Consider the following 27,786-nt stretch of genomic DNA (forward strand, 5'->3'; position numbering starts at 1 on the left):
GTAAAGTGGAAGCTAAATGGTCAAACCAACAGGATCTGGAAAGAATGGTTCTTGACAAATAGAAGTGAACTTCACAGTTCAGATTGTGGCTGGTCACCGGCTGTCCATCTCCTATTAAAATGTTTGGAATTTCAGTAGGTTTGAGAGGGGTAACTAATTTATGGACATCTCTGATTAGCTGGCCGACCACCCTGGGAAACTTGTTCTTTTTGAAGTATCCCACTGCTGCTGTGACTCAGCCTTCTCTAAAATCTTTGTTCTTGCTCAGGAGAAGGCAGCCACCTCTTCCTCTCCTCTTCCATCTCTGCCTTCATCCCCGAGTGAATAGTTTACCTTGGCACATTTCTCAAAGTTCTTGGGAAACAGGTCTCTGGAACGCCCAATACAAAGCTGTCCATTGAAGACATCAAAAGCCTACTTGCTTCCTAGCTGCCAGAATGCAATATACCAGAAACAGAATGGCTCTTAAAAAGGGGAATTTATTAAGTTGCAAGTTTACAGTTCTAAGGCTGTCCAAATGTCCCAATTAAATCAATTCTATAATAATGACCAAATTAAGGCACCAACAAGAGGTTGCTTTCACTGAAGAAAGGCTGATGAAGTTCAGGATTTCTCTCTCAACTGGAAAGGCACAAGGTGAACATGGCAAAATCTGCTAGCTTTATTTCCAGGCTTCTTGTTTCAGGGGCATTCCGTCTTTAAAGGTCTCTTGTCTCTCATGGATCTCATGCTCTCCCGTGGCTTTCTCATCATTCTGAAGCTTTCTCCAAAATGCTTCCTCTTTTAAAGGTTTTCAGTAAATTAATCAAGACCCACCTGGAATGGGTGGAATCACGGCTCCCTCTAATCCATGGTTAACACCCACAATCAGGGGACTCACATCTCTGTGGAGATAATCTAATCAAGTTTCCAACCTATAGTTCTGAATTCCCAAGATTGGCTCAAGATTAAAACATGGCTTTTCTAGGGGTGCATGATCCTTTCAAACCCGCACAGTGGGCAGTAAGGACGTGAGGAAACATGTTTGAGAAAAACTTACTATGCTTTCCTGCACTCAAGGATGTGGGACTTTGGAGGAGTATCTGGGGACAGAGATTTCCAAAGCATGACCCCTGTCATGTGACCAGGCCAGAACTGCAGTCAGGGGATGGTCCCCTCGAAGTTACCTACACCAATTTTGGCCATAGGTGTGTTTGGAGAACTCAGGCTTCTGACTGGCCAGATGGGGGGCATGCATTTTGGGGGAAGCATGACTGGAGCACAGGACAAAGTGGGTTGGACAGAGATTCTCAAAGGCCAGGGGCCTAAGAGCCAAAAATGGGTGTATCTTTTTTTTTTTTTTCAGTTTAATCATTTTCATTTCAAGTGTTTTTTGTTGTTGGTGTTGTTTTTTAACATGGGCAGGCACCAGGAATCAAACCCAGGTCTCTGGCATGACAGGTGAGAACTCTGCCACTTAGCTACCGTGGCCCGCCTTCAAGTGTATTTTTAAAATCATAAATGGGGTTTTTGTTCTAGTTTGCTAGCTGCCAGAGTGCAATATACCAGAAATGGAATGGCTTTTAAAAAGGGGAATTTAATAAGTTGCTAGTTTACAGTTGTAAGGCCAAAAAAATGTCCCAATTAAAGCAAGTCTATAGAAATGTCCAATCTAAGGCACCCAGGAAGAGATACCTTGAAGAAGGCCAATGAAGTTCATGGTTCCTCTCTCATCTGGAAGGGCACATGGCAAACACGGCGTCATCTACTAGCTTCTCCTGGCCTCCTGTTTCATGAGGCTCTGTGGAAGGCATCTTCCTTCTTCATCTCCAAAGGTCACTGGCTGGTGGACTCTGTGCTTCATGGCTGTGTTGTTCTGCTCTCTCCGAACCACTCATTCTCCAAAATGTTTCCTCTTTTATAGGACTCCAGTAAACCAATCAAGACCCACCCAAATGGGTGGAGACATGTTGTCACCTAATCCAGTTTAACAATCACTCTTGACTAAATCACATCATCCAGGGATGTGATCTGATTACAGTTTCAAACATACAGTATTGCATAGGGATTATTCTACCTTTATGAAATGGTATTTTGATTAAACATGGCTTTTGTAGGGTCCATACATCCTTTCAAACCAGCACAGTTTTATAGTCCAAAGTTGAAACACATTTATTCTTCAGAATCTGACAAGCAATTCCAAATGATTTGGATGATGCCTCCAAATCATCTTCTTTGCTATACGCAAATTTCTGAGATCTCAAATTTAAACTACTCCATTCTAAATGTACAATTTAGATAACTATTGCATGCTTGCTAATAGGAAGGTTTTCTCAAAACATTCTATCAAATATAAAGTGTGGTTTCTGCCCAAGAATCAGGAGGGAAAAATATTAAACACCTACCAAAAACTCATTTATTGCTTTAAAAATAACAGAACCTATTTTGTTCTCTGTTGTAAAAGAACATGTTAAATTATTTTTGTAGATTTTCCTAATATTTTTTTCCCTACAGTGCTTCAATCCTATTTAAAATCTATTATGCAAGTTACCATCAGGATTTACTGAGTAAAATTCCAGGTATTATCACTGGCTTAATGTGCAATTCCAAAGTGAAACAGGCTCACTGGTAAATTCGCTCAAATGTTTTTTTTCTTTTAAATAAAAAGTTAATGGAATCAGTTTTTCAACCAACTTTTGGTATTATCTAGTACACTGTCCCCAGACAAAAAAAGGAATAAAAACTTTCTCATTTTAGGAAATTTTCTGCTTTTAAGACTACAGCTCTCTCATCCCTTTTTTTTTTGACTGCCAAATTCAATATTCAAATTTTTTATATTGTCTTTTTCAATGTAATAAGATTCAATTATATTTCAAGCATAAATTTCACAGCAATACTCAAGTTACTCTGTATGACTATAATGATGTAAGAGATGAAAATGGGCAGACATCTGAAGATAGGTGTTCTCTCTGTCGAAGGTAAGCAAGCTTTTAACATGTGAGCAGCACAGACCTCACTCCTTTGGAGACTCCTCAAACTCAGAATATTCACATTTAATAGAGTCAATATATTTCCTAAAAATTAAAGTTTGGTCACTAGAAAAGACTGAATAAAAATTATTACCCTCGCTCCAAAACAACAACAAACAGTGCTATTCACCCCTTCTTCTCCCCACAAAAATAGGTAAGCAGTTGGGGCTGCAACCTTGACATTTCAACTCCTAAAACATTGCTCCCAGTTGCTCAAAGCTGCAGGTCTATGTATTTCCTTCTCCAGTATTTCCACCCATTTATATGTGTTTATTTCTATACACATACATGCGTAAGCGTGCACACTCTCACTCTCAAGACACTTTTTGGTGTTTGTTGATGAATTATGAGGTTCGTGAACAGGGTGTGTACAGGGTTTCATAGGTGCTTTATAAACATCAGAGTCATTTGGGTCCTTTTCTCCAAAAGCCTGAAATCAAATTATGCAATCAGGGATCACTACTCTCCCAGACGCTGCTCACAGGCTGCATATTGATGAAGGGCAGAGAAAAAGTCCTCAACTGATGTTTAGGTTGGAAAGCAAAGAGCCAATCTCTTTCGATCTAACGTGCTGGGGGAGAAAGCCTAATGTGCTGTCTACAGGACCACACTTCAATGCTAAATCAGGATCAAGGAGACCATGTGAACAAAGTAAACTGTTTAACACATCTACATGGAAATCTGTGGATTTTTTTTTTTTTTTTTTTGCTGCTGGGCTACTAACTGGCAAAAGTCCTGTGTAGCTCTCACGATATCTGCTTTACCATCTTCTGGAAACAGCACCACCACTGAGGATTGGCATTTTAAAACTTGATCATCTTCAAATATTGTGCTGCTACAAAAAAGGAATGAAGTTGTGAGTCATGCAACATTGTGGATGGACCTGTGGGACATTTGGTAGACAAAATAAGCTAGAAACAAAAGAGCAATTATTGTATGGTCTCCTTTAGAAAATGCTTATAAGAAAAAAGAGGTCTAGATTGTAAGCTCTTATAGCAGTCACATTTAGTCTGGAGTGGAAATTATTATTTCTGAATTTTGAGAGGCTGTTTATATATATATAATCTTATATTAAGAGATAAGAGCAAAGCTGATCAGGTCAGGTGTTGCTTCCTGTTGAAACAGAGCTCGAAGGATATTAAGGAATGATGAGAAAAAAAGAAAGAAAGAAAGACACAGACGGGCTCAGGGGGTCTGAAGCTTGAGTTTACTTCAGACAGACTTCAGACAATTTTATTCTTAACCAGACCCTGGTTTTATACCACAGGATGACAATAGGCATGCAGGCATTTCCTGAGGGAACACAGTTCTTATCTTTCAGTGTTCTTCATACTTAACATAACCATTTGGGATAAACATTCTCTTCCTCCCAGACTGCTCTATATAACAATCTCCACAGTTTACTGCCGCCATCCTGAGGCCAGCTGCTTCCAACAAATTCTGCAGGTCTTGTTTTAACACTTGGCTCCGACAGTCAGGATTGAGGTAATTCAGAACAGAGGGGTAAGGAAGACATTGTCTATATTTTAGAACCTCAACTACTCTTTGAGACCAAAGGAAGAAAGGTTTATTTTGTCCGGAACCTAAATTATCTGTAGCACATAGTCTAACTCCACCTGTCTGGACAGCTTATTTAAACAATTGAAACACAGGGAGCCTGGAATAAGAATGAGGGCCTCTAATCCTGTATAGTTTAATGTAATGCCTGGATACAACCTACAATATGTTAAACAGATAATCAAAAAGTATTGGCAAAGTCCCTTGAGGGATGGGAAAAAAAAATGGAACTATTAAACTTTACCGCTGGGGAAACCCCTGATGCTGTATTAAATATTAGGGACACCCAAATCAATAGGCCAAACCCTTGATTTTGAAGCTTGCTCTCATGAAGCTTATGTATGTAGTGGAGAAGCTTAGCCTACCTATAGGTATGCCTAAGAGTCACTTCTGGAGGACTCTTTTATTGCTCATTCTCTCTAAGTTCAACTCTGCAAGTGAAATCATTGCCCTGCCCCTTACATGGGACATGACATTCAGGGGTGAAAGTCTGCCTGGCAACATGGGAGATGACCCCCAGGGATGAGTTTGGCCCTGGTACTGTGGGATCAACAATGCCATCCTGACCAAAAGGGGGAAAAGAAGCGGAACAAATAAGGTATCAGTGGCTAAGATAGTTCAGATAGAGTGGAGAGGCTACTCTGGAGGTCACTCTTATGCAAGCTTCAGCTAGACATTGCTACCTATTATAACTTGCCAACCCCCAAACAAAACCATTCCAGCCAATCCTAAAGAACACCTAGGGCAATATATAAGATTTTAGAAAGTTTCCACGCACTAGGGTAACTTTCAGAAACCTACAACCTCCAGATGGGTCCCTGGGTCAGGTAAATCCTGAAACCTAGAGGGCCCAGCCTCTCTAGAACATCAGCTAGTTCCTTGTTCCTACCCCATATATCGACAGCCCCTTCCAACATGAAAAAGTTAGAACGGCCATAGTGCAAATACCCCTAAGGAGTGGGAAAAAGATCAGAGGTGATGGTGGAGTTATACACAGAAGGTAGGGTTTAACAACCAAGTATGATTGCTGAATCATTATATTGATATTTCTTTTAGTTTCCAGTATCTTAGAGCAGCTAGAAGTAAAAACCTAAAATAGAGGAGTTGTAACCCACACTAAACTTTGAAATCTGTTTTACAACTAAGTGTTGTGCCATGCTTTGAAATTTATTGCTTTTTAGTATATATGTTATTTTTCACAAAAAAGAAAAAAAGTTGATTGTAATGACAAAAAATATATATACTCCTTCAAGCTCCTATGTTCTGGAGCAGCTAGAAGGAAAAATCTGAGATGATGATATGGTAGCCCATGACAAACTCTGGAATCTGTCCTGTAACTATTTGTTGAAGAGTGCTTTGAAAACTATTGCTTTTTTCTTTCTTTGATTTGTATATATGTTATATTACACAATACAAAAAGATTTTTTAAAAACTTGATCATCTTTGTCACTACTATTTGCAAACTCTGGTGAGTATTTTTTTTTTTTTTTCTTTTTGTCTGCATGGGCAGGCACCAGGAATCAAACCCAGGTCTCTGGCATGGCGGGTGAGAGCTCTGCCTGCTAAGCCACCGTGGCTTGCCCTCTGGTGAATATTTGGAACAATCTAAGCCCAGAAGTTCCCATTGTTGTTCTAAAATTTCATCCATCATTCTGGAATTACTTCTTTTGAAAATACCATGGTAATGGTGACGGAGGAGATGCCCACACCACATGGCTAGCGATGTCCGAGAAGCTGAGTTCCTGCTCCTTCTCGGTGACCACCAGGCCCAAGTGAACCGGAGCTTCTCCAGTGAACGGCGGTCTGCGCGGCAGCGTGGCCGGGGTTGGGCGACCCCGGGTGCGGGTAGTGCCTGCGGTTCCTGCCCGCAGCGGGGAGCTCGCGGAGAGTGAACCGAGCGGCGCTAGGACCGCGGAGGAGGCGGCGCGCCAGTAGCGCCGCCAGGTCAGTTCCAGGTGCCCGACCCTATGCGCAGAGCACAGCACGCCGCGCCCGCCACACCTGCACGTACCGCCGCGTCGCTGTCTGCTGGCGCCTGGTCGCTCACTTCTCCCTCTCACCGCCGCGGCTGGATGGCGTCTTACTTGCCCTGACAGCAAGCGCGAACCATTGACCCGCGTTCCCCCGAATCCCGCGCCCGAACCCCTTTCACCCCAAATGGGTGTATTTTTGGTCACTTTACAACAGGGCTCTATACAGTTTGGCACATGAATAATAGCAATAACTTGTCAATCACCGAAGCATTTCTCTGAGCCATGCCCCAAGTTCAACCCTTTATATGAGTCCCCTCCATGAACCCTCCCAGCAACCAATTTTGGAGGCAGATGCGCCTCTTTCCCCCACTTTACAAATGAAGAAACCGGGGCTCAGAGAGGTGAAGACCCTTGTGCAAGGCTGCAGCGTCGAGGCAAAGCTGTGGCTCAAACTGGGCTCTGCCCAGTCCCCAAGGCCAGGCACTCTGCTTCACATGAGCAGCACCGGCTAGTGCTGGAGCAAGCAATTTCGGGCAGGGGTTGACAAACTTCTTCTGTACAGAGCCTGATTGTGTCTATTTTCAGCTTTGGAGACCATACAGTCTTTGTCCCTCCTACTCAACTCTGCCCCTGTGGTGTCAAAGAAGCCAAAGGCAATATGCACCCAAATGAGCGTGGCTGTGTTCCAGTAAAACTTTATTTATAAACACAGAGATTTCATATAATTTCCATGTGTTATAAAGTATTGTTCTTCTCAATTTTTTTTAAAAAACCATTTTAAAAATGTAAAAACCATTCTTGCTCGCAGGCTGTATGAAAACAGGGCAGGCTGGATTTGGCCTGCAGTTCATGGTTTGCAACCCCTTTTCTAGGGTCTAGTTACTGTGGGAAATAAGAAGAGATGAAGGAGAGACAGGCCCTTTCTTCAAGAAATTCGTAATTTCACTGGGGGTGGCGGTAGAGAGAGGTGTCACTCTGTTAACCAGAACATTCTTTTAGCCAGAATGACCCTTGGGTGTAGGCAGCCTCATACACTCTTGGGCAGTTGGGAGGCTGTGATGGTGTCTTTTCCTTTTTTCCTTCTTTGTCAAATAGACCCACTTTCAAATTTTCAAAACTAATATACCTCAGAAGACTTGGCTGAAATCACAAAAGAAATTGAGTTCATGTTGCTAACAGCACATGCCTACCATCTGCAAACCTTGTCTCATCTCTGTCAGCAAACCCAAAGCATTTTTTTTTTAATCTTTAAAAAAAAATTTATTGTGGTAACATATATGCAATATAAAATTTCCTTTTTTAACCACTTTCAAATATACAATTCAAAATGGGTTAAAAAACCATGACCAATAATATGCTGTTTACAAGAAACTCACCCTAAATTCGAACACACACATAGTTAAAAGTGAAAGAATGGGGCGGGCCGCGGTGGCTCAGCGGGCAAAGTGCTTGCCTGCTATGCCGGAGGACCTCGGTTCGATTCCCGGCCCCAGCCCATGTAACAAAAACGGAGAAACAAAATACAATAAAACAAGAAAGTGTTTCCCTTTCTTCCTCCCTTCCTTCCTTCTATCCTTCCTTCCTTCTCTCTGTCTTTAAAAAAAAAAAAAAAAAAAAAAAAGTGAAAGAATGAAAAAAAATAGTAACCAGAAGGGGGCTGGGGTAACTACGCTAATAACAAATAAAATAGCCCCAGCTCCCAACAAGGGATGTTGTGGAGAACCCAAAGCATTTTGAATGAAGCCGAATGTGAGTATGACAGAGGGAGAAGAGCTAGGGATGTGTATGAAATCAGAAAGAAAGATAGAGGATAAAGACTGAGAATTTACAAATGCCTAGAGTGGACAATGATGGTGATTAAATATATAAATAAAAAATGTTTTTGCATGAGGGAGAACAAAGGAATATATCAATAATGCAGGGTGTTGAAAATAGATGGTACATGGGGAAAAGTACAATCAATGCAAACTAGGGTCTATAGCCACAGTAGTACTGTAATATGCTTCCACTGAATGTAACAAAGGCATTATGCCAAAACTAAATGTCAATGGGGGGGCATGGGTAAGGTGTATGGATTCTTTGTGGAAGAAAAAGAAATGTCTTCAGATAGATTACGGTAGTGAAGGCATGTCTATACACTTAGGTTGGATTGTATGATGTGTGAATAAAACTGTTTAAAAATGAACAGAGAGAAATAAGTGCTGGAAAAAAATGTGGAGAAAGAGATTTACCTATTCACTGTTTGTAGGGAAACAGAGGTACAGCCCCTTGGAGGCAGGGTGGTGGTTCCACAGGAAGCTGGGGGTGGATTTGCCATATGATCCTGCAACCCTATCGCTAGGTATATCCCTGCAGGAACTGAGTGTGGGGACACGAATGGACATTTGCACACTGGTATCTATGGCGGCAGTGTTAGCAATCCACAATGGATGCGGTGGCCTAAGGGTACAACGACTGAGGAATGGAAGGAGGAACTATGGTGTATACAGAGAATGGACTATCGCCCAGCCACAGGAAGGAATGAAGTTGTGAGGCATGCAACTAGGTGAGTGAACCTTGGGGAGTGAAATGTCAGAAACAGAAAGACAAATATTATCATGCTTCACTCATATGGACTGACTATTATCTAAAAACTTGGTGAGCTGAAGTTGAAAGTGTGGGATATCAGGTTGGGGCCTACTGTAAAGGGTCCTAGGATTGTAAACTCTTACGACAGTCACATGTATTCACAAATTGTAACTGTTATTTCTAAATTCTGAGATACTGAGCTGTTTGTTTATAACCTTGTTGTTCCCAGAAACTTTGGGTATTTTTGTGACACCTGAGACTCTGAGTTAGCACTCTGAAGCTATGAAAGTCAGTAGTACCCCACACAGGAACTGTTTAAAAAGTTGAAAAAGGGATCTGACTTCAAATAGAGCTATGGATGAATCTGATCTGGATAGGACTAAGGTAAAATTAGAATACACAGTAAAAGATGATATCATCAGTATTTTAGAACTTTAACTTTTGTGTGAGACCAAAGGAAGAGATGTTTTTTTGGTGCAAAATTTATATTTTGGATAGTGTATTTCTTAATTTAACTTGTATGGTCAGTTTAGTTGAACATAAGTACATGGAATCTTGAGTAGGGCCTGAAACTTTGTTAGTTTGTCTAGCTTAGTAATATGTCCTGATATATCCCGAAGTATTTGCAAGGTCCACTTGGGGCACTGGGGAGAAAGGAGGAAACGTTCAAATTCTCCATTTGGAGAATTTCTGATATTCTTGCAAGCAGTGGAGACAACCAAGTCAATAGGCTGAGCCCTCGATCTTCGGATTCACCCCAGTGGGACTTGTTACTGCAAAGGATAAGCTAGGCCTATTTAAAGTTGGGCCTAGGAGGGCAGTGCAATGGTGGCTCAGTGGTAGAGTTTCTGCCTGCCATTCTGGAGACCTGGGTTTGATTCCCAGTGCCTTCCCATGAAAAAAAAATTGGGCCTAAGAGTCACCCCCAGAGAACCTCTTTTGTTGCTCAGATGTGGCCTCTCTAAGCCAGCTCAGCAGGTGAGCTTACTGCCCTTCCCTGCCCCCAACATGGGACATGACTCCCAGGAATTTAAATCTCCCTCCCAACATGGGACAGAAATCCCAGGATGAGTCAGGACCTGGCATCAAGGGATTGAGAAAGGCTTCTTGACCAAATGGGGGAAGAGAGAAATTAGACAAAATAAGGTTTCAGTGTCTGAGAGATTTCAGAGTTGAGAAGTTATCCTGGAGGTTATTCTTACACATTATATAGATATCCTGTTTTGGATTATGGTTTATTAGAGTGGCTAGAGGTAGGTACCTGAAACTGTTGAGGTATGTTCCAGTAGTCTTAATTCTTAAGGATGATTATATAATGATATGGTTTTTACTAATGCGACTGTATGATTGTGAAAACCTTGTGTCTGGTGCTCCTTTTATCTAGGGTAGGACAGATGAGTAAAAAATATGGATGGAGAATGAACAAATAATAGGGAGCCAAAGGTTAAAACAAATTGGGTAAATGGAAATACTAGTGGTCAATGAGAGAGGGGGTAAAGGGTATGGTATGTACGAGTTTTTTAATTTTTTCTTTTTTTTTTTCTGGAGTGATGCAAATGTTCTGAAAAATGATCATTTTGATGAATGTACAACGATGTGATGATATTGTGAGCCATTAATTGTAAACTATGCATGTTTGCATATTAAAATTTATCAATAAAAAATTTTTTTAAAAAGAATACCTAGGGCATTTTATAAAATTCTACAAAGGTTCCATGGACTAGGGTAACTTTCCAGAAATCTGTATCCCCCAGATGGACCCCTGGACCAAATAAGTCCTGAAATGCAGAGGGGCCCGCCTTTCCAGAACATCAGCTAGTTCCATCTCCGTATTCCATATTATCAACAGCCCCTTCTAACATTAAAAAGTTAGAATGGGCACAGCACAGATACCCCTAAAGAGCAGGAAAAAGACAAAAGATGATGGTGAAATTATATGGAGAAGGTAGAGTTTAATAAATGAGTATGTGTGCTGAATCACTATATTGATATTTCTTTTAGTCTCTAGTACTTTAGAGCAGCTGGAGGTAAAAACCTAAAGTTCTGTAATTGTAACCCATATCACACTCTGAAATCTGTTCTTCAACTAATTGTTGCGATGTATTTTGAAATTTATTGATTTTTTGTATATATGTTATTATTCACAAAAGAGAAAAAAAGAGAAGGAAGAGTATAAAAGAGAAGATAGGATTTAACAAATGAGTATGACTTCTGAATCTTGTATTGATATTTCTTTTGCTGTCCAGTGTCTTGGAGCAGCTAGAAGAAAAAATGAAAAATCATGGAATTGTAACCCATACCAAACTTTAAAATCTGTTCTATAACTAATTGTTAAGATGTACTTAGAAATTTATTGCTTTTCGTAATGTTATTTTCACAATAAACAAAATGATAAAAAAACAAATAAAAAAAAAACCCAAAGCATTGTCTTAAGATGATATGATCGAAGCTCAGAGAAGGTGGGTCACACAGCCAGAAGGGGCGAGAACGTGAACCCAGGATGTCTGTTCCAGGGTCAGCAATTCGAAATTTTCATTGTTGAACAGAAAGGTGGTAAGTGGACTTCTCACAAATATGTGGTTAATATATGCTATGGACTTAGTGCTGCGCTGAGAATCGCAGAGGTAAATGTATGAATATGACCAAAATCCTATCCTCAAGGTTACCGCATATTAGCGCAAATAAGGAAAATAGTCACATTACAAAGCAGAGCATGAGAAACCGAGATAGGCAGAAGGGGGACTGGGTGAGGAGAAGGGGGACTCCTGGAAAAGGCAGTGAGTATAGCGGCGAAAAGGATGGGTGTGGGGCCCAGAAAGGCTGGAGTTGAATCCTGGCTCAGCTGCATGACCCCAGGGGAATCTCTTAATCTCTCCCTATAGTTCCCTTACATGTAAAATGAAACATCTGTTTCACAACATTTTAGATGCTGAATCAAAATGAGTTCCCTGCCCTTCTTAAGGAAGGTGAAGGTCTGAAGAACGGCAGGGACTGGAAATGGAGTGTCTTCGGGAACCAGTGGTGGTTTGGAGAAGTCCAAAGCTTCTCAGTGGAGATGCTGGGGGGATTTGTGTGGACAGCTCTTCAAGGCAGGGACAGGCCATGCCCTGCAGGCCTTGCACATCCTTAGTCCCTAGATCAGAGTCTGCCCTCTTGGAGCTACACTTCTGTGTCTCTTGGTTTGTTCTATCCATATTTATTGAACTCATACTTTATTTTAGGCACATTCCAGGAATAAGAGATACAGAGGACAAAAGACAGTTCCCACGTTCCTGAAGCCCACAAGCCACTAGGCGAGATCAACAATAAATAGGGACACAAATGGGGTGATGGGTGAGTGGGTAACTAGCACAGGTGGGAAGAGGGGAGAGGTTACTTTAGATAAAGCAGCTGGGTTTTGAACTGGGGACTGAAAGCACTTAGCCTGGGGAGACTGAAGCAAGAGCCAAGGCAGAGAAAGGGGTTGTGCAAAGATTCTTATGCAAGAAAGAGAAGAAGGCTGAGGGCTGAGACGAATGAAGATGTAGGATGGGAAAAGGTCTGAGAAAAGGGAAGGACACATCATGTAGGGCTTTGAAGTTAGAGTAAAAAGGGTGGATTTTTTCCTAAGGACATTTGGAAGCCATTAACAGGTTCATAGCAGGGAATAACATGATCTAGTTTGTTGTAAAAAGACCATTTGATACAAATGGCCAACGCATGAAAAAATGTTCACCATCAACAGCCATTAGGGAAATTCAAGTGAAAAATATAAGGAGATCCATCTCACATCCACTGGATGACTACTATTAAAAACAAAACAAAAACAAAATGGAAAATAAGTCTTGAAGAGGATGTGGGAAAACAACTCATTCATTGTTGGTGGGAATGTAAAATGGTGCAGCCACTGAAGAAAACAGTGTGATAATTCTTCAAAAAGTTAAGTTTGAAATTACCATTTGATGAAATCAGAAAGAAAGATAGACGATAAAGACTGAGATGGTAAAATCCAGGAATGCCTAGAGTGTATATTGATAGTGACTAAATGTTCAAATTTAAAAAATGTCTTTGCATGAGGAAGAAGAAAGGAATGTCATTACTGCAGTGTTGAAAATAGATGGTAATCAATATTTTAAAATTTTAACTTATGTGTGAGACTAAAGCAAAAAATATTTATTTGGTACAAAGTTTATATGTTGACTAGTGCATTTCCTAATAGAACTTATGTAGACAGCTTAATTGAATACCATAAGCACATGGAACCTTGAGTATGGCATGAGATTTTGTTGGTTTGTCCAGAGTGATGCCCTGATAAATCCCAGAGTGATTTGATCAGTGAGTGGAAAAGTATTTTCAAAGTCTCCTTGGGGGAATGGTGAGAAAGGGGAAAAATTCAACTTCCCCAAGTTGAATTCTTGATGTTCTCACAAGCAGTGGGGACAACCATAGCAATAGGCTAAGCCCCTAATCTTGGTGTTTGTTCATATGAAACTTAACCCCACAAAGTTCATATGAAATTTAACCCCTACTTAAAATTAGGCCTAAGAGTCACCCCCAAGAGAACTTCTTTTGTTACTCAGATGTGGCTTCTCTCTCCAGCCAAAACAACAAGCAAACTCAATGCCCTCCCCTTGTTTACATAGGACATGACTCCCAGGGGTGTGAAACTTCCTGGCAATGTGGGACAGAAATCCTAGAATAAACTGAGACTCAGCATCAAGGGATTGAGAAAACCTTCTCTACCAAAAGGGGGAAGAGCGAAATGAGACAAAATAAAGTGTCAACGGCTGAGAGATTCCAAACAGAGTCAAGAGGTTATCCTGGAGGTTATTTTTACACGTTAAATAGATATCACCTTGTTATTCGAGATATAATGGAGAGGCTGGAGGGAACTGCCTGAAAATGTAGAGCTGTGTTCCAGTAGCCATGATTCTTGAGGATGATTGCATAATGATATAGCTGTCACAATGTGACTGTGTGAGTGTGAAAATCTTGTGTCCGATGCTCCTTTTATCTACCTGATCAACAGACGAGTGAAACAAATGGAATGAAAATGAATAATAGGGGGAACAAATGTTAAAATAAATTTAGATTGAGGTGCTGGTGATCAGTGGCGGGAGGGATGGGGGTGTGGTATGTATGAATTTTTTTCTGTTGTCTTTTGTTTCCTTTTCTGGATTGATGCAGGTGTTCTAGGAAGTGATCATGATGATGACTACGCAGCTATGTGATGATATTGTGAATTAGTGATTATATATGTAGAATGGAATGGTCATAAGTTAAGAATGGTTGTGTTTGTTGTTACATGTATATTTTAAATTGATAAAAAAAAGAAAAAAGAATTACCATTTGACCCAACAATCCCATTTCTAAGTATATATCCAAAAGAATCAAACGCAGGGACTCAAATAGATATTTGCACTTCGATGTTTATTATTATTCACATTATTCACATTATTCATAATTGCCAAAACTATAAGCAACCCAAGTGTCTGCCATCAACAGATGAACAGATAAAAAAATGTGTTATCTCCATACAGTGAAATATTATTTGGCTATAAAAAGGAATGAAGTTCCAATGCATGCTACAACAAAGATGAACCTTGAATATATAATGGTATGTCAAATAAGCAAGTCACAAAAGGACAAATATTGAATGATCTCACTTATATAAAATAAACATGATATGCAAGTTAATAAAATCAGAAACTAGAATACAGGTGACAGAGGCTAGGAATGGGGGTGGGGGGAATGGGGTAATTAATGTTCATTTGGTACAGAGTTTCTTTTTGGGGTGATGAAAAAGTTCTTGCAATGGACTATGGTGATGGAGGCACAACTTTGTGAATGTAACTAACTCCACTGAACTGTATATTTGAAAAGGATTAAGAGGGAAATTTTAGGTTGTGTTTAGGTTACCTCCCCGCCTCCCAATTCCATAGAACAAACAGTGAATCCTCATGTAAACAGTGGGTAAGGCTAATAGCATACTTATAATAATATTGTTTCATCAGTTTTAACAAATGTATCACAATAATGCAAAATGTTAATAACAAGGAAAACTGTGTGTGAGGGGGTGTATGGGCACTCTGTATGACATTTTTGTAAACCTACAACCAACCACTCTTAAAAAAAACAAAAGACTATCTATCTATGTCATGGGGAGAATGGATTAGATGGGACAAGCATAGAGGCAGGTGGTCCCCTAGGAGGCTACTGCTGTCATTCAGTGGAAGGATGACTTGGACTAGGGGGCTGGCTGAAGGGAGGGAGATAACAAGAATTTTTGGATACGTTATGGAGATGGGGCTGACAACCTGCTGATGGATTAGAGGTGAGGGGTGAGGTAGGGAATGAATCCAGGACAAGCCCTAGGTTTGGGAGTAAGCAACTGATGGAAGATGGTTCCATTTACTGAGACGGGGACCACTGGGGGAGGGACATGTTTGGAGAAAACAATCACGACTTCTGTTTTGACCGTGTGGCTGCTGAGATGTCTGGTGGACAGCCTAGCAAAGATGTCCAAGGTGCGGCCAGATCCAGGGGATTATAGTACAGGGTTGGAGAGAGAAAGTAAGGGGCCTCTCATGCAGGGACAGAGGACAGAGAGGAGAAGGGGTCCACACCCCTTCCAGGGGCCATTCAACATCATGGAATGGGGAGAGGGGGAGAAAGAGGCAGCCAAGGAGGCAGACAGCTGGAGAGGAAGGAAGCAACCTAGCCAGGGAACTGAGCTCTAGATCAATACAAAAGTCCTTCCCCAGCAGGTGGTAACTGAGAAGGGAGCTTTCTACACTGAGGGTGACTCACTTCTCTTGACCACTTATCGTAACTAGCTAAATACTGTAAAGCTGCCAGGAAGGATGGGAGGGTAAGCACCTGCTAGTGAGGATATGACTTCGGGATGCAATCTCCACATATATTTTTAAGTAGACATTTAAATTTTTCATCATAAGTTTAAATTGTTGCAATGGATGTAATTTTTGTCTATTCTAAACATTGATATTTTAAGATAACAGTTACATCACTCTTCTAGGAGTGCACAATGGAATCAAAACACTGTAGCAAGTAGTGCACTAGTGGTTCAGTAGCAGTGGCTGCGTGCAGGAAACCCAGGTTTGAGTCCTGGCCCTTCATGCATCTCCCAAAACAACAATACTGTAGTAGCTCCTTTCCGGCCCATGCACCACCCCTGCCCCTGGAAAACAAAACAAAACAAAAAACGATAGTAATTTTACCTGCCATCATCCATTTATAAAATACATGAACAAATCAGATATTTATTATTATTTTTGTACACGGGCTAATATTTCCATTTCATCACCCACCAAATGTCATCCTAATGATTAGGATGCCTAAAATTTTTTAATTTTATGCCCCAAATTATTTTATTGATCATCTTATCTTCTCTGCAACAAAAATATGTATATACCATAAATTAACATTTAACATAAAAATTTTTCAGGTGACCATAAGGCTCTAAGTTTTAAAACTTCTTTTTATTATTCTCAGCACATAATTAGTCAAAACGTAAATGTGTTATAAATTTTTGTAAATAATTATTAACAAAACAATTAAAGTGGGGGGAGGAATGTATCCCTTTATGAGATGGACGGGATTGTTTCTCTTTTCCATTTAGTTCATGTGTCTGTCCACTAGGGGAAATTTGAGTGCTAAGAGGCAAGATTCAGCTTCCATTCCATCTCTGTTTTTCTTGTTATGCACGTGAGTGCTGAGAGATCACGTGTGAGTAAATAGAGGGGAAGGGGAGGGTGTGGTATTCAAGGCCCTGAATAAGCCCCATCTCTGCCTCTGTAGTCCCCTCGCACAATGAACAGGGTTTGCCTCCTGGCAAAAGCCACGTGAGTGAGCCATCTCAGAGATGATGCTTTAGCCCCATACAAGCCTTCTGATGAGGGTAGCCAGGGCTGACATTTTTATTGCATTATCATAAGGGACCCTAAGTCAAAACTATACAGCTAAGCCACCACAGAATTCTTGACCTACCCATACTGTGTGGGATAATAAACGTTTATTGTTGTTTAAGATGATAAACTATGGGATTAAAGGAGGATAAAATAGGACAACTGTAAATCCCTGATTTCCTATTCAGCTCTGAAGAGGTAACAGATAACTGCAAGTCCCCTGTTTCTTGTCTAGCTCCAAAGGAAGTAATGCAAACTGCAAACTTCAGCTATAAACTTCCCGGGACAAAATTTCCCCTAAAGCCCTCAAACCTCCCTAAACCATAAAAATCTCCTAAAACCATAAAAGCTTGTAAAATCATAGGCCCAAACAAACTCTTAGTTAATGACAGGAAACATAGGGTCATAAAGATTGCTAACCATCTGTCCAAAGACAAATTTTAAGCATGTGACAACAAACCAGCTATCTGCCAGCTATCTCCTAGAACAAAGAAGACACCTAGTATTCCTTATTATTAGTATTAATATTAGTATTCCTAGTAGTCTTTCCCTTGGGCACATCCCCATTAATCTCTTTTATGTGCATACTCTCTTTTTAATAAACTTCTCTTTTAATAAACGTTACTACTTATTCCTACTGACCATCTCATCTCTAAATTCTTTTAGTTTTGAGACTAATGAACCTGGATTGGGGCTCAGCACCAGTTACAGGGTCACTTGCTCTATGATAGTAAATAATTAATATGAGTTTATTACAGCAATATCACTTATTTCTTTGACCTCCTTTGAGTTACTGGCTAAAAAAACCCATAGTGATCTAACATATTATTGTTACTGATGTACCAGCTCATAACATGTTTAATCTTGTTGAAGAACTGGAAATATCAAGTTGAAACTGCAAAGAGATTTATCATCTGGTTGTCAGAATCCTGCATCTTTCCAACAGTGTGTCCGTCTGTAAAACTGCTGCTTAGCTGATGTGCCTGGGAGGTCAGTCTTTATGTTGCAGGAAAATGTTCCTTGCTAAGATCCATAGGGGATTCTCAGATGGCTTTCCTTCCGTGTGTTTGGGGGGGGGGGGGGCGGGGGCGGGGCACAGAGGCAACTGGGAAAGGGAAGATAAGAAAGAGTGCTGCTGGAAGGCTTTGCACAGGGAGAAAAAGGGAAACAGGTTGATTATCTAGAATGGGTTTCCTTACAGTGACCCCCATCTATATGCTCTTAGGAAGTCTTCTCATATCCCTAGGGGTTCACATATCCCAGGCAGAATATGGCTGGCCTAGAGCAGGGAAAGGTAGGTGCTACTCTCCGACCCTTTAAAGAATCAGGGCCCCTGCAGCATCTCTCCAAGGACCATGTGACAAGCCTTATCCACCAGGGCAGGTGTGAACTGGAGGCCTGGATGCAAGGTCCCTGTTATCTATCTCCAGCTGGCCTGAGGACAGAGGGGTTGCCTCAAGTACGCAATTGGCCAAATCCTGCACCTTCCTTGGGGTGCCATCATTAAACAGAATACCAGGATTATATAAGCCGCAGAACTTGGTTTGTTCTCTTCTTAGCTGAGTGGCTCTCGAGTTGTAACATGGGGACCACAACAGTCCCTTCTTATTGTTTTTTTTTTTTTTTTGGTGGGGGGATGGTGCTCAGTGAGCACTTGATATCCCACACAGTAAGAGCTCAGGAAGAATCAACTACTGCGATCATCACCTCTTTTGACCCTCTCAATATTCCTGTGGAGTTTGCAACTCAGGAGGGAATGTTTGGGTCACTAGTGTTTCAGATGAAATATGTATTGTCTCTAAGTATTGTGTAAGGCACTGAAAGGACACAATGGTGTTTAGATTTGGAATTAAAAGGGCCCAATAATGGGAATTTATGACTCTTAATGTTAACACAAAATATACAAAATGTCCTGCAAATAACAAGTACACTGGCATCAAAGCAATGGAAAGTGCATCCAAATCCTCATCATTCCTGCTGTTCTCCACCTGCCTCTTCTCCCTAGTACTCCCCACCTTCTTCCCAACCATTGCTGGCCCATCCCCTAATCTAGTTTCTACCTCCAAATAACTCTCAAATTCCTTTCCCACCCTCCCACTGCCTCTGCCCCAGTTCAGGCGACTGTCTTTTCTCACCTGGAGTACTGCTGCAGCCCTGGAAGCAGTCTCCCTGCTTTAATATTGGCCCCTCCAGCCCTAATGCAAAGCCAAAAGTGGTCTGAGCAATCACTGCCCAATGTCCTCTCAAGGTTCCCTTATGGCCCCAGGATAAAAGCTCTCTCTCTAGCACAGCTGGCAAGGCCCTGCATGGCTTGGCCTCTGTTTATTGCTCCAGGCTTCCCTTTCGCACTCCAGCAGACTGAGTCACTTGAGGCTCTCGATGTGCCTAAGGTTAGTCCATGCACATGCTAACCCCTGCCTGGAGTTTTCAACCTGTCTACCTTTACTTCTCCCTTTCTTGCTTGTCCTAAGTCTCTTGGGCAACTTTTACTCCCTCTTCAGGTCACAGCCTAGAAACAAAGGACAACAACCTTCCTTTATTCAAAGGTTGGGTGAGGTTCTTCCTTTGTGTGTCCCACATTACAGCACTGACCATGCTGGGCATAAACCGTCTGCTTGAACATCTGTATGGTGAAGGCAGGGACTATGTCTTTCCTATTTCCTGCTGTATCCCCTGCATTGGGCACTGTGTCTGGCACAGAGCCAGAGTTCATTAAATATTTGTTGCTGGATTGGCTGATGGATGATGTCAAATACTTTTGGCAAAGTGTGGGCCAAGGTTATCTGGACCACTACATCAGCTTCCTTGATGGTTCTCTACTGTCTGTCTCTCCCTTGTGAATCCAGTGGCCATAGTGATTTCTGAATTGACCACGTCACTCCCTGCTTAAAACCCTTCTGCCGCTTTCCATTACTCCTCAGAATAGAGGTCAAACTACTTACAGCACTCTCTAGGCCCTCACCTTCCAGTCTCTATCTAATTCTCCATTCTCATCTCCCTTCACCCTCTACCATGTGAAATATTTTCAGTTCCCCAAAACGGCCCACTGACAGAACACTCTACTCCTCACCTTTGCTTAGCTAACTCCTTTAGCTCTCAACATAGACAAAATCCTTTACTGCTCCACAGCCTCTGTGCTTCTCCCACCATTCAGTATTGTTCCCCTTTGCCTGCCTGCTCTCATATACCAGGACCTTTGAGAGAGCAGGGGCCTTAACTGCTGTCTTCACATCACCCAGCATCAGGCCTTGCATGTAGCATGTTGAATGAAAGAATGATTTTCTGGGTTTGATTGTGCACACCAGGGCAGGTCTGGCTTGGCGTCTCTGTATCCCCAGCGTTCGGCCAAGGGCTCGGAACCTAGAGCTCTCAGTATCCGTTTCAAAAAGATAGGCTGGTGGGCAGATATCCTCACTGAGTCTGTCTGAAGAAAGGAGAAACGCACCTTATGGCTCAGGGTAAGTGGGAGAGGGATGACAAAGCAAAATCAAGGGCTCTAACAAGCTCTTAAGTCAAAACCATAAAAGCTAGGGGCGGGGGCGAAAGCGTACCGCGCCACTCACCAACAAGCTCCTTGTAACTGGCCGTTCTGCGGGGCGGAAGTGACGCAACCGGACCGGAAGTTCGGCCTTCCGCTCGGCCCTCTAGGAGTTCCGGGCTGCGATGGTTGGAGGACCGTGAGTCAGAGAGCTATGCTGCCGGGTGAGCGGCTCGGGGGAGCCGCGACAGTGGTGCTGCGACTGCTACTGGCAGCCCAAATAGTTGCGGCGTTCGAGCCCATCAGCGTGGGCATAGCTATTGGGGCCGCGTCGGCACTCACGGGCTACCTGTCGTACACCGACTTCTACTGCCGCTTTGCCGAGTGCTGCCGCGTGGAGCATCCGCTCAACGCCTCGGGTACGGCTGGCGCGCGCGAGCTGCGGGACGGCCTGGGAAGGGCTTGGGTTCCACACCTGGCTCCGAGTCTTTGCCCTCGGAAGAGAGAGGCGGGGAGGGGCAGACACTCTGCAGATGGCGGTTTGGGATAGGAGGGAGAACGGATGGGGGCAGCCTAGGAATCTTTCCCAGAGGCAAGCCCCGGCGGGCGGGAAATCCATCCTGGCCTCCAGCGCTCAATGCAGGGAGGAGGGAAGAGTTGAGAGGGCCCAACTCCAGCCTTGGAAGCAGTCCCTTGTAAAATAGATTCTCCAGATCTTGGGACTCTCCCCAAGAACCTTTCTAAATGTTCAGGTTCCTTGAGATTGCATTAAGAAGAAACTGAAAGTAACTTGGCCAGTTCTTTGCCACGTTAATCCTATTAGTTCTCAGACGTGCAGCATCCTCCCGCAAAGCCCACATTTGGCCCTTGGTTTTCTTAAAAGCCAGAAGGGATGTCTGGGGACGTATCTTACAGGTCAGTCAAGCGATGGTTAATCCTTGTATGAATGGACACGTTTAGCATCTGTATAATGTATTTACTTGAAAGTGGCATCATTTGACTCCCCAACCCATGGTTCATTCTCCCCGTTGACCCTGGGGTTTAGCAGAAATTCTGGTGCATCATTCAACTGTTCTGTGCCTCTCACTTTTGCTAGATGGGGGAAGTGCTGCTTTTCTTGTGCATTTTTAACGTGTATTTTTCTCTCTCCTCCTGGGATGGCTCCTGCAGCCCTCAAGCTAGACTTGGAGGAGAAGCTGTTTGGGCAGCATCTGGCCACAGAGGTGATTCTCAAGGCACTGACTGGCTTCAGGAACAACAAAAATCCCAAGAAACCACTGACTCTTTCCTTTCATGGCTGGGCTGGCACGGGCAAGAATTTTGTCAGCCAAATTGTGGCTGAAAATCTTCACTCAAGAGGACTGAAGAGTAATTTTGTCCACCTCTTTGTATCGACTCTGCATTTCCCTCATGAACAGGAGATAAAACTGTACCAGGCAAGAGAATTAACTGTTATTTCATCCATGGGCTACTCAGAGAGGTGACCTGCTCACTAACTCAGGCTTTTGTTTCTAGGCGCCACTGAGTTAAGGCATACTTAACTGTGTAATCCTTTGCCATTTGCCCTTCAGAACTCTCTTAGCTTTTTTCTCACTTAATTCCAAAATAATTACAGTGGAGTGATGTTATTTCCGTTAAAAGATAAGAGTCAAGTGAGGCAAGGCAACTTGCTCCTTATAATCCTTGTGACCTTATTGGTAGAGTAGAAACTTGAACCCATGTCTCCTACTCCCAGTTCACACCGTAGCCATATTCTTCAATCAGTGAGTGCACTCATAATTTTCATCAGAGCAGTTGGTGTTAAGTGGGGCAGTTGTAAATAATTTGGTTGTGCTTGGCTTCATTTAATGTTCCAGACCTAATTGTGCAGCCTCAGCTTTGCCTCTGCATTTGTCAGTGTAGATTAGATGGCTTTCCCCCCCGCATATAGCTTTTTACCCCCTTCATTCCTCCCATCTTTCAAGTCCTTGGCATTGCTTTCTTTCTTCAAAAGAAAGACTCAAAGAACTGAACCTTGAGAACTTTCCTCCTTTTGAGATGTTCTTTCCACATTTAATTTATATTTAGTTGCCTGGTAGAGTTAATTTTCATTTAGATGAATGTTTTCCTTATAAAGATTAATACTCCCACCATTAGGTGGGGACTGAAATAATAGAAACTTAATTGAATGAGGAAGTGATACTGGGTACTTGCCATGTAAATTTTAAGACAGGGAAGATTGCCCTAAGAAGGGACACTTTTTGTTTTCCAAATTCTTTCCTAGACCTCTAGAAATATAGTAAGAGGTGAAGATGCCCTATGTGTGTGTGTGTGAGACTGTGACTGCCCTCCGTGTTTTAGGATTGAGGGCGTATTGCTCAAGTATTTTTTTGTTTGGTTCAAGAAAGAGCATAGCAACAAATGCTTTTCATGAAATGTCATCTGGGTCAGCTTTTTTGTTCATTGCACCAGTGAACGGCATTGGTCTTGGGCATTATACCGCTCTTAATCTAGTTTATTATTTCTCCTAACTTGTACTGAAATTACCTTGGAATTTCATTCCACAGCAAATGAAAGCTATGGATTGGTTAACAGTGAATGATAAATATTCATTGATCTTGTCTCTCTTCTATCTTTAAAAAGTCTCATTTAGCCCTTCATTTGAATTAGGAAAAAAATTCTTTGCACTTTAGCACCTCTCTGCTGGTTTCCTCTTTTTATAGATAAGGTTTTTGATTAGCTGTTATCCTGTGAATGGAGGTTTGGATGCTGTAAACCCCAGAGAGCTCTTGATTTTTTGTCTTTCGGACCACAAGGAACAGAATATAGTGAGTGCTTCTGCTTCCCATGGCACATCTTTTGAGCCTGAATCCCATTTCTTTTATGGTTGGTCTAGGACCAGTTACAGAAGTGGATTCGGGGTAATGTGAGTACATGTGCAAGTTCTGTGTTCATATTTGATGAGATGGATAAATTGCACCCTGGTATCATCGATGCAATCAAGCCATTTCTAGACTACTACGAGCAGGTTGACGGAGTATCTTACCGGAAGGCCATCTTCATCTTTCTCAGGTCAGCAGAAACTGTTTTCTTGGGCTGAGAAGAGAGGCTGGCACACAAGCCCTTCAGTCTCTTAATGCTAGAATGAGGTCCTGGTGACCACCTGTATTGTTTACCAGTGACAAAAATTCCAATCTGGCCAAAATGACTTACTTACATTTTTTATTTTTAGGTTGTTATTGTTAGCCTGATACAGAGGGCTGGCAGGAGAAGATGAATTTTAAGAAATAGTCATGTGGTAATAGGCAGTTTCATTCAGCACACATGTGGTTTCTGAGGGTTATAAAAAGCTAGAGCATTATCCTGGCAAGTTCTGAACACATTTTAAGCTCTGTGAGAGCAGACACTAACTTTCTTTTGTCTAGTAGCACTTAGTAAACGCTCTTTGATTAAGAAAGAACCTGATGGATAGATAGAATGATATGGCAAATGTGGCAAAATATTAAAAGTTGGTGGATCTGGGTATTTGGGTGGGTAGGTGTGGTATACTGGAGTTCTCTGTAGGGGTTTTGTATTATTTTTGCCACAGTCCTTTAAGCTTGAAATTATTTCAAAATAAAAAGTTCTTTTAAAAAGAATAAACTTTAGAGCAGGTACATTTTCTTACTAAAATGACCCAGAAGCCTTAATGAAAATGTGATTTTAATCTTTCTTTGTCAAACTCAGCAATGCAGGTGGGGACTTAATAACTAAGGCAGCTCTTGACTTTTGGAGGACAGGAAAAAAGAGGGAGGATATTCAGCTGAAAGACCTGGAACCTGTGCTGTCTGTCGGCGTCTTCAATAATAGACACAGTAAGTCCCCTCAGGGTGAGGAGCCCCTTAACCCTGCCAGTAGAGGTGTCATCTCTTTTGTTGAGTATTTCACAAAGCCAAGTAATCCGGTTTGCCCTATGACTTAGCTGAAATAGGGACTTTTTTCCTTAGGGGAGTCTGTTATAAAAGTCAGTTAACAAGGATGTTCAACTGATTCTTACATCGTGTCATACTTGACAAAAAGAATCTCTTGAGGGATAGATACTTGAAGAATATACTGTAGGTCATGACTAAAATGACCTCTGTAAGAGCAGGTGATGTCATGGGCAAGAAACCCAGCTGTATCTTGTTTCACAGGTGGTCTGTGGCGAAGTGGACTGATAGACAGAAACCTCATCGATTACTTTATACCCTTCCTGCCCCTGGAGTACAGACATGTGAAAATGTGTGTTAGGGCAGAAATGAAGGCTCGGGGTTCTGCCATAGATGAAGACATTGTCACAAGAGTGGCAGAGGAAATGACGTTTTTCCCGAAAGATGAGAAAATCTACTCAGACAAGGGCTGCAAGACTGTTCAATCGCGACTAGATTTTCACTGAGCTCTTAACCAAATGGGATAAGAGGCAACTGGGAGACTCAGCAAGCCAGGGGCCTTGCCTTTTGGAAGCACTTTTGAAGACCTATTCAGGGGTTTGCACATTTGCACCTGTGGACTTTCAGGATCTGGAAGAGTTAATTTAAAAAGATGCTAATCTGTCGAGTACACTTGTCACAATTTGCAACATGACAGAAATCCAACTGTTAAATTGCAGTTGAAGGTGAACTTTTAAAATCTTCAAATTTACTGCTCCCAACCTTGACAAAGTGCCTTGAAAACAGCTGTATGAGTGGAGCCCTAGGATTGCTTCTGACCCTATAGCACCCACACCTTGGAACTGCTGTTTTAACTAAAAGGGTTTAAGGGCCCTTCTCCAATCTGGGTTTTAGGTTTTTACCTGCCAAAAATATTCTTTGCTATTTTTCTCTGCATAGAGAGCATTAGCTGACTCGAGATATTTTCAGTTAGAATTGGTGGCACCTGTGGATAGAGACGCTATCAGATGGGAAGGCCTGTGCCCTGAGCATTCTTGACCTGGGGGAGCAGTCTGTGTTGGGCTCCTGCAGCAGAGTAGGACAGGTAGGACCTTTTGGTTTGTCAAAGAATCCCTTTACCCATCTCTCGGTCTTGATCCCAGCCTTCCTGTACCTTGGCAACTCAAACCTCAGTCATTAGATTTTCTCCCATCTACATCTTTAGTAGAATTCAATCAGAACAAGACTTGTTTTGAATTTAAGTCCTTAGTTCCCACAGTAAAATATTTGTCTGTTACAATGGCTTAGCCTCTCACTTTACTCCACGGAACAGTTTGAAATCATAGGGCATGCTCATTCTCCATGGCTTACACCTACTGACTGAGCATTCAGCTTGTAGATTCTGCATTGCCACAGAGGTGGGAGTATTACACACTAGAAATGCTAGTTTTCTAGGATATATGTTTCTTAATTGTAATTTTTTTTTTTACTTCTGAATCTTGTATAATCAAAGTATAGGATGCTGCTTAATTTTAAAATATGGAAAGGATATAAAATGGCATGATTGCTTATTCTTTTCTAAGATACTCTTAAAACAAATGATAGAGATTTTTATTGTCCTGTGTGTAGTAATATATGGAACTTTGAATACCAAATAAGGTCAGTCTGAAGTTTTGGCTGGTCTTGGGTGTCATATAGTAACGGCACCCTGTTTGGCAACGCCAGACTGGACTGCTCTGATCACTGGGAAATAAGACTTATATTCCGGCCATTGTGAATTGTTCTGTGTCTGTCCTGTAGTTGCAGTGCAGTTCATAGACATGAAACTAGAACACGTGCAGCTTTTTTACATATATAAGATGTGATAGAATGAGTATTTTTACAACATAGAAGTGCCTTATAGGGTATCCAACTTAGCCTTAAAAAAAAAGTCAAGGTGAGGCTTGAACTTTTTTAGTACATAGTCTCAAATTGGAGTTAAGTTACATTTCTTTTATAACCTTTTGAGTATCTGGACAGGAGACAAAGTTTTCTCTGTTTACAATGATGTAATAAACTCAACGTGTTGTCTACCTTTGGACCACCGTTATTGACTTGTAACTTGAAAAGGCTACCGTTGACTATGGCCCAGCCTCCTCCCTCCCAAATTAAGATGGAGACAAGACCTTGAATCGTTCTATTGGATATAAAATAATAAAGCATAAATTTTACCATGTGAGATGTAACTTTTTTCCCCCCGTTTTATTTATGTGGCAACTCTGAAAAGCTTTGAGTAGTGGAAGTAAGCACTTGAATAGCTCAGGTATCAGGTTTACCATACCTTGGACGTGTTGGTTGGCAGTCTTTGCATCCTACAGAATCAGTGTTTGCTTTAAAGGCTGTTATCCTCAAATAGATATGAAGTTAAATTGAATTAGATAGTGAATATTTTCACCAGAAACAGGTGGACTTCTTTCTAAAATGTATAGTCTTCTAAAATTAATGTAGGAAGGCAGTTGAAGCTCTGGGAAAACATGACTCACTGCTGACAGTCTGAATCCAAGCCAAGAGCTGAGCTCAGATCCAGGAACTCTTAACTTCTAACTGCTAGGTCTGCCCACCCAGAACTAGTGAATAATGAGATCCTAGTTAGGTTAATCAGATCTCAGTTTACTCACCTTAACCTGGCTGCTCATCTTTATCAGTTAATAACACTGACCCTCTTCACAGGACTGAGGGTTAGCTGATTTTCTTTGCCATCATCCTCCCTAGTGTCCTCATTTCTCAATTAAAGGTACTTGTTCATGAGATTGACTTTCTGGGGTCTGGTTCCCAGCTTAATGCACTTTCTGTTCTACTCCCATACCGCCTCATCTGCAAAGACTGAACTTTTCAAGAATAAGTCAAGACACCCCTTTGTTTCCTAATTAGTGACTCCCAGATGCTTGGCTGCCATTCTCAAAAATGAAAGAAGGATTAGACCTAATCTGTGACTCCTGGGAACAGGACAAAGCCTGGTGGCTGATTCAGGACAACCAAACTAACAGGCCAGCTTTGACTCAACACCAAGAACATTCTAGAGCCATCCTTAGGAGGCCACTGCAGAAGCGTCTCTGTACAAGCTGGGTAGCCACGAGGCAGAGGGGTCCTGCATTAGTCCAGATGCCCAGCCAAGGGAGGCCTGCCAATCCTTGTCTTCCGTGTCTATTGAAAATCATCCTTGTGAGCACTCTACACAACACTTACCCACCCTTGCCCCACAGAAGGCCTGTCCTTTTGTAGACACATGCATGTTGCATAAAAAGTATATTTGGTTTAATTTAGTCTACAGTGCTCAGTACTCCTGCCTGGCATCTCAGCTGGCATTACATCTCTAGACTTAAAAACACCACAGTTGTGAGTCAGTGCCACAAACCCCTCTACCTGAGTTCAATACCCTGAGCAGCTGAGCAA

At 41.9% G+C, this 27,786-nt stretch overlaps 1 protein-coding gene, 1 long non-coding RNA gene and 1 pseudogene across 2 annotated transcripts; 1 reads left to right on the plus strand and 2 right to left on the minus strand.

Annotated features, from left to right (window-relative positions):
- Nucleotides 1-3,467: 3,467 nt before the first annotated feature.
- On the minus strand, nucleotides 3,468-11,777 carry LOC143656219 (dehydrodolichyl diphosphate synthase complex subunit NUS1-like; annotated as a pseudogene).
- A 2,734-nt stretch (nucleotides 11,778-14,511) lies between these two features.
- On the minus strand, nucleotides 14,512-20,870 carry LOC143672199 (uncharacterized). The gene is made up of 3 exons (XR_013169661.1): nucleotides 20,574-20,870; nucleotides 20,081-20,434; nucleotides 14,512-16,283 (listed from the first exon to the last, which is right to left on the minus strand). It is a non-coding gene; the product is annotated as an uncharacterized LOC143672199 (long non-coding RNA).
- TOR1B (torsin family 1 member B) lies at nucleotides 20,632-26,569 on the plus strand. The gene is made up of 5 exons (XM_077147055.1): nucleotides 20,632-20,907; nucleotides 21,659-21,924; nucleotides 23,364-23,539; nucleotides 24,194-24,321; nucleotides 24,640-26,569. The coding sequence occupies exons 1-5, from the start codon at nucleotides 20,703-20,705 to the stop codon at nucleotides 24,879-24,881; spliced, it is 1,017 nt and encodes a 338-aa protein (XP_077003170.1). The 5' UTR covers nucleotides 20,632-20,702; the 3' UTR covers nucleotides 24,882-26,569.
- The last annotated feature ends 1,217 nt before the right edge of the window (nucleotides 26,570-27,786 follow it).

The sequence above is a fragment of the Tamandua tetradactyla genome, chromosome 2 (genome assembly GCF_023851605.1).
Source record: "Tamandua tetradactyla isolate mTamTet1 chromosome 2, mTamTet1.pri, whole genome shotgun sequence".
Classification (NCBI taxonomy): Eukaryota; Metazoa; Chordata; class Mammalia; order Pilosa; family Myrmecophagidae; genus Tamandua; species Tamandua tetradactyla.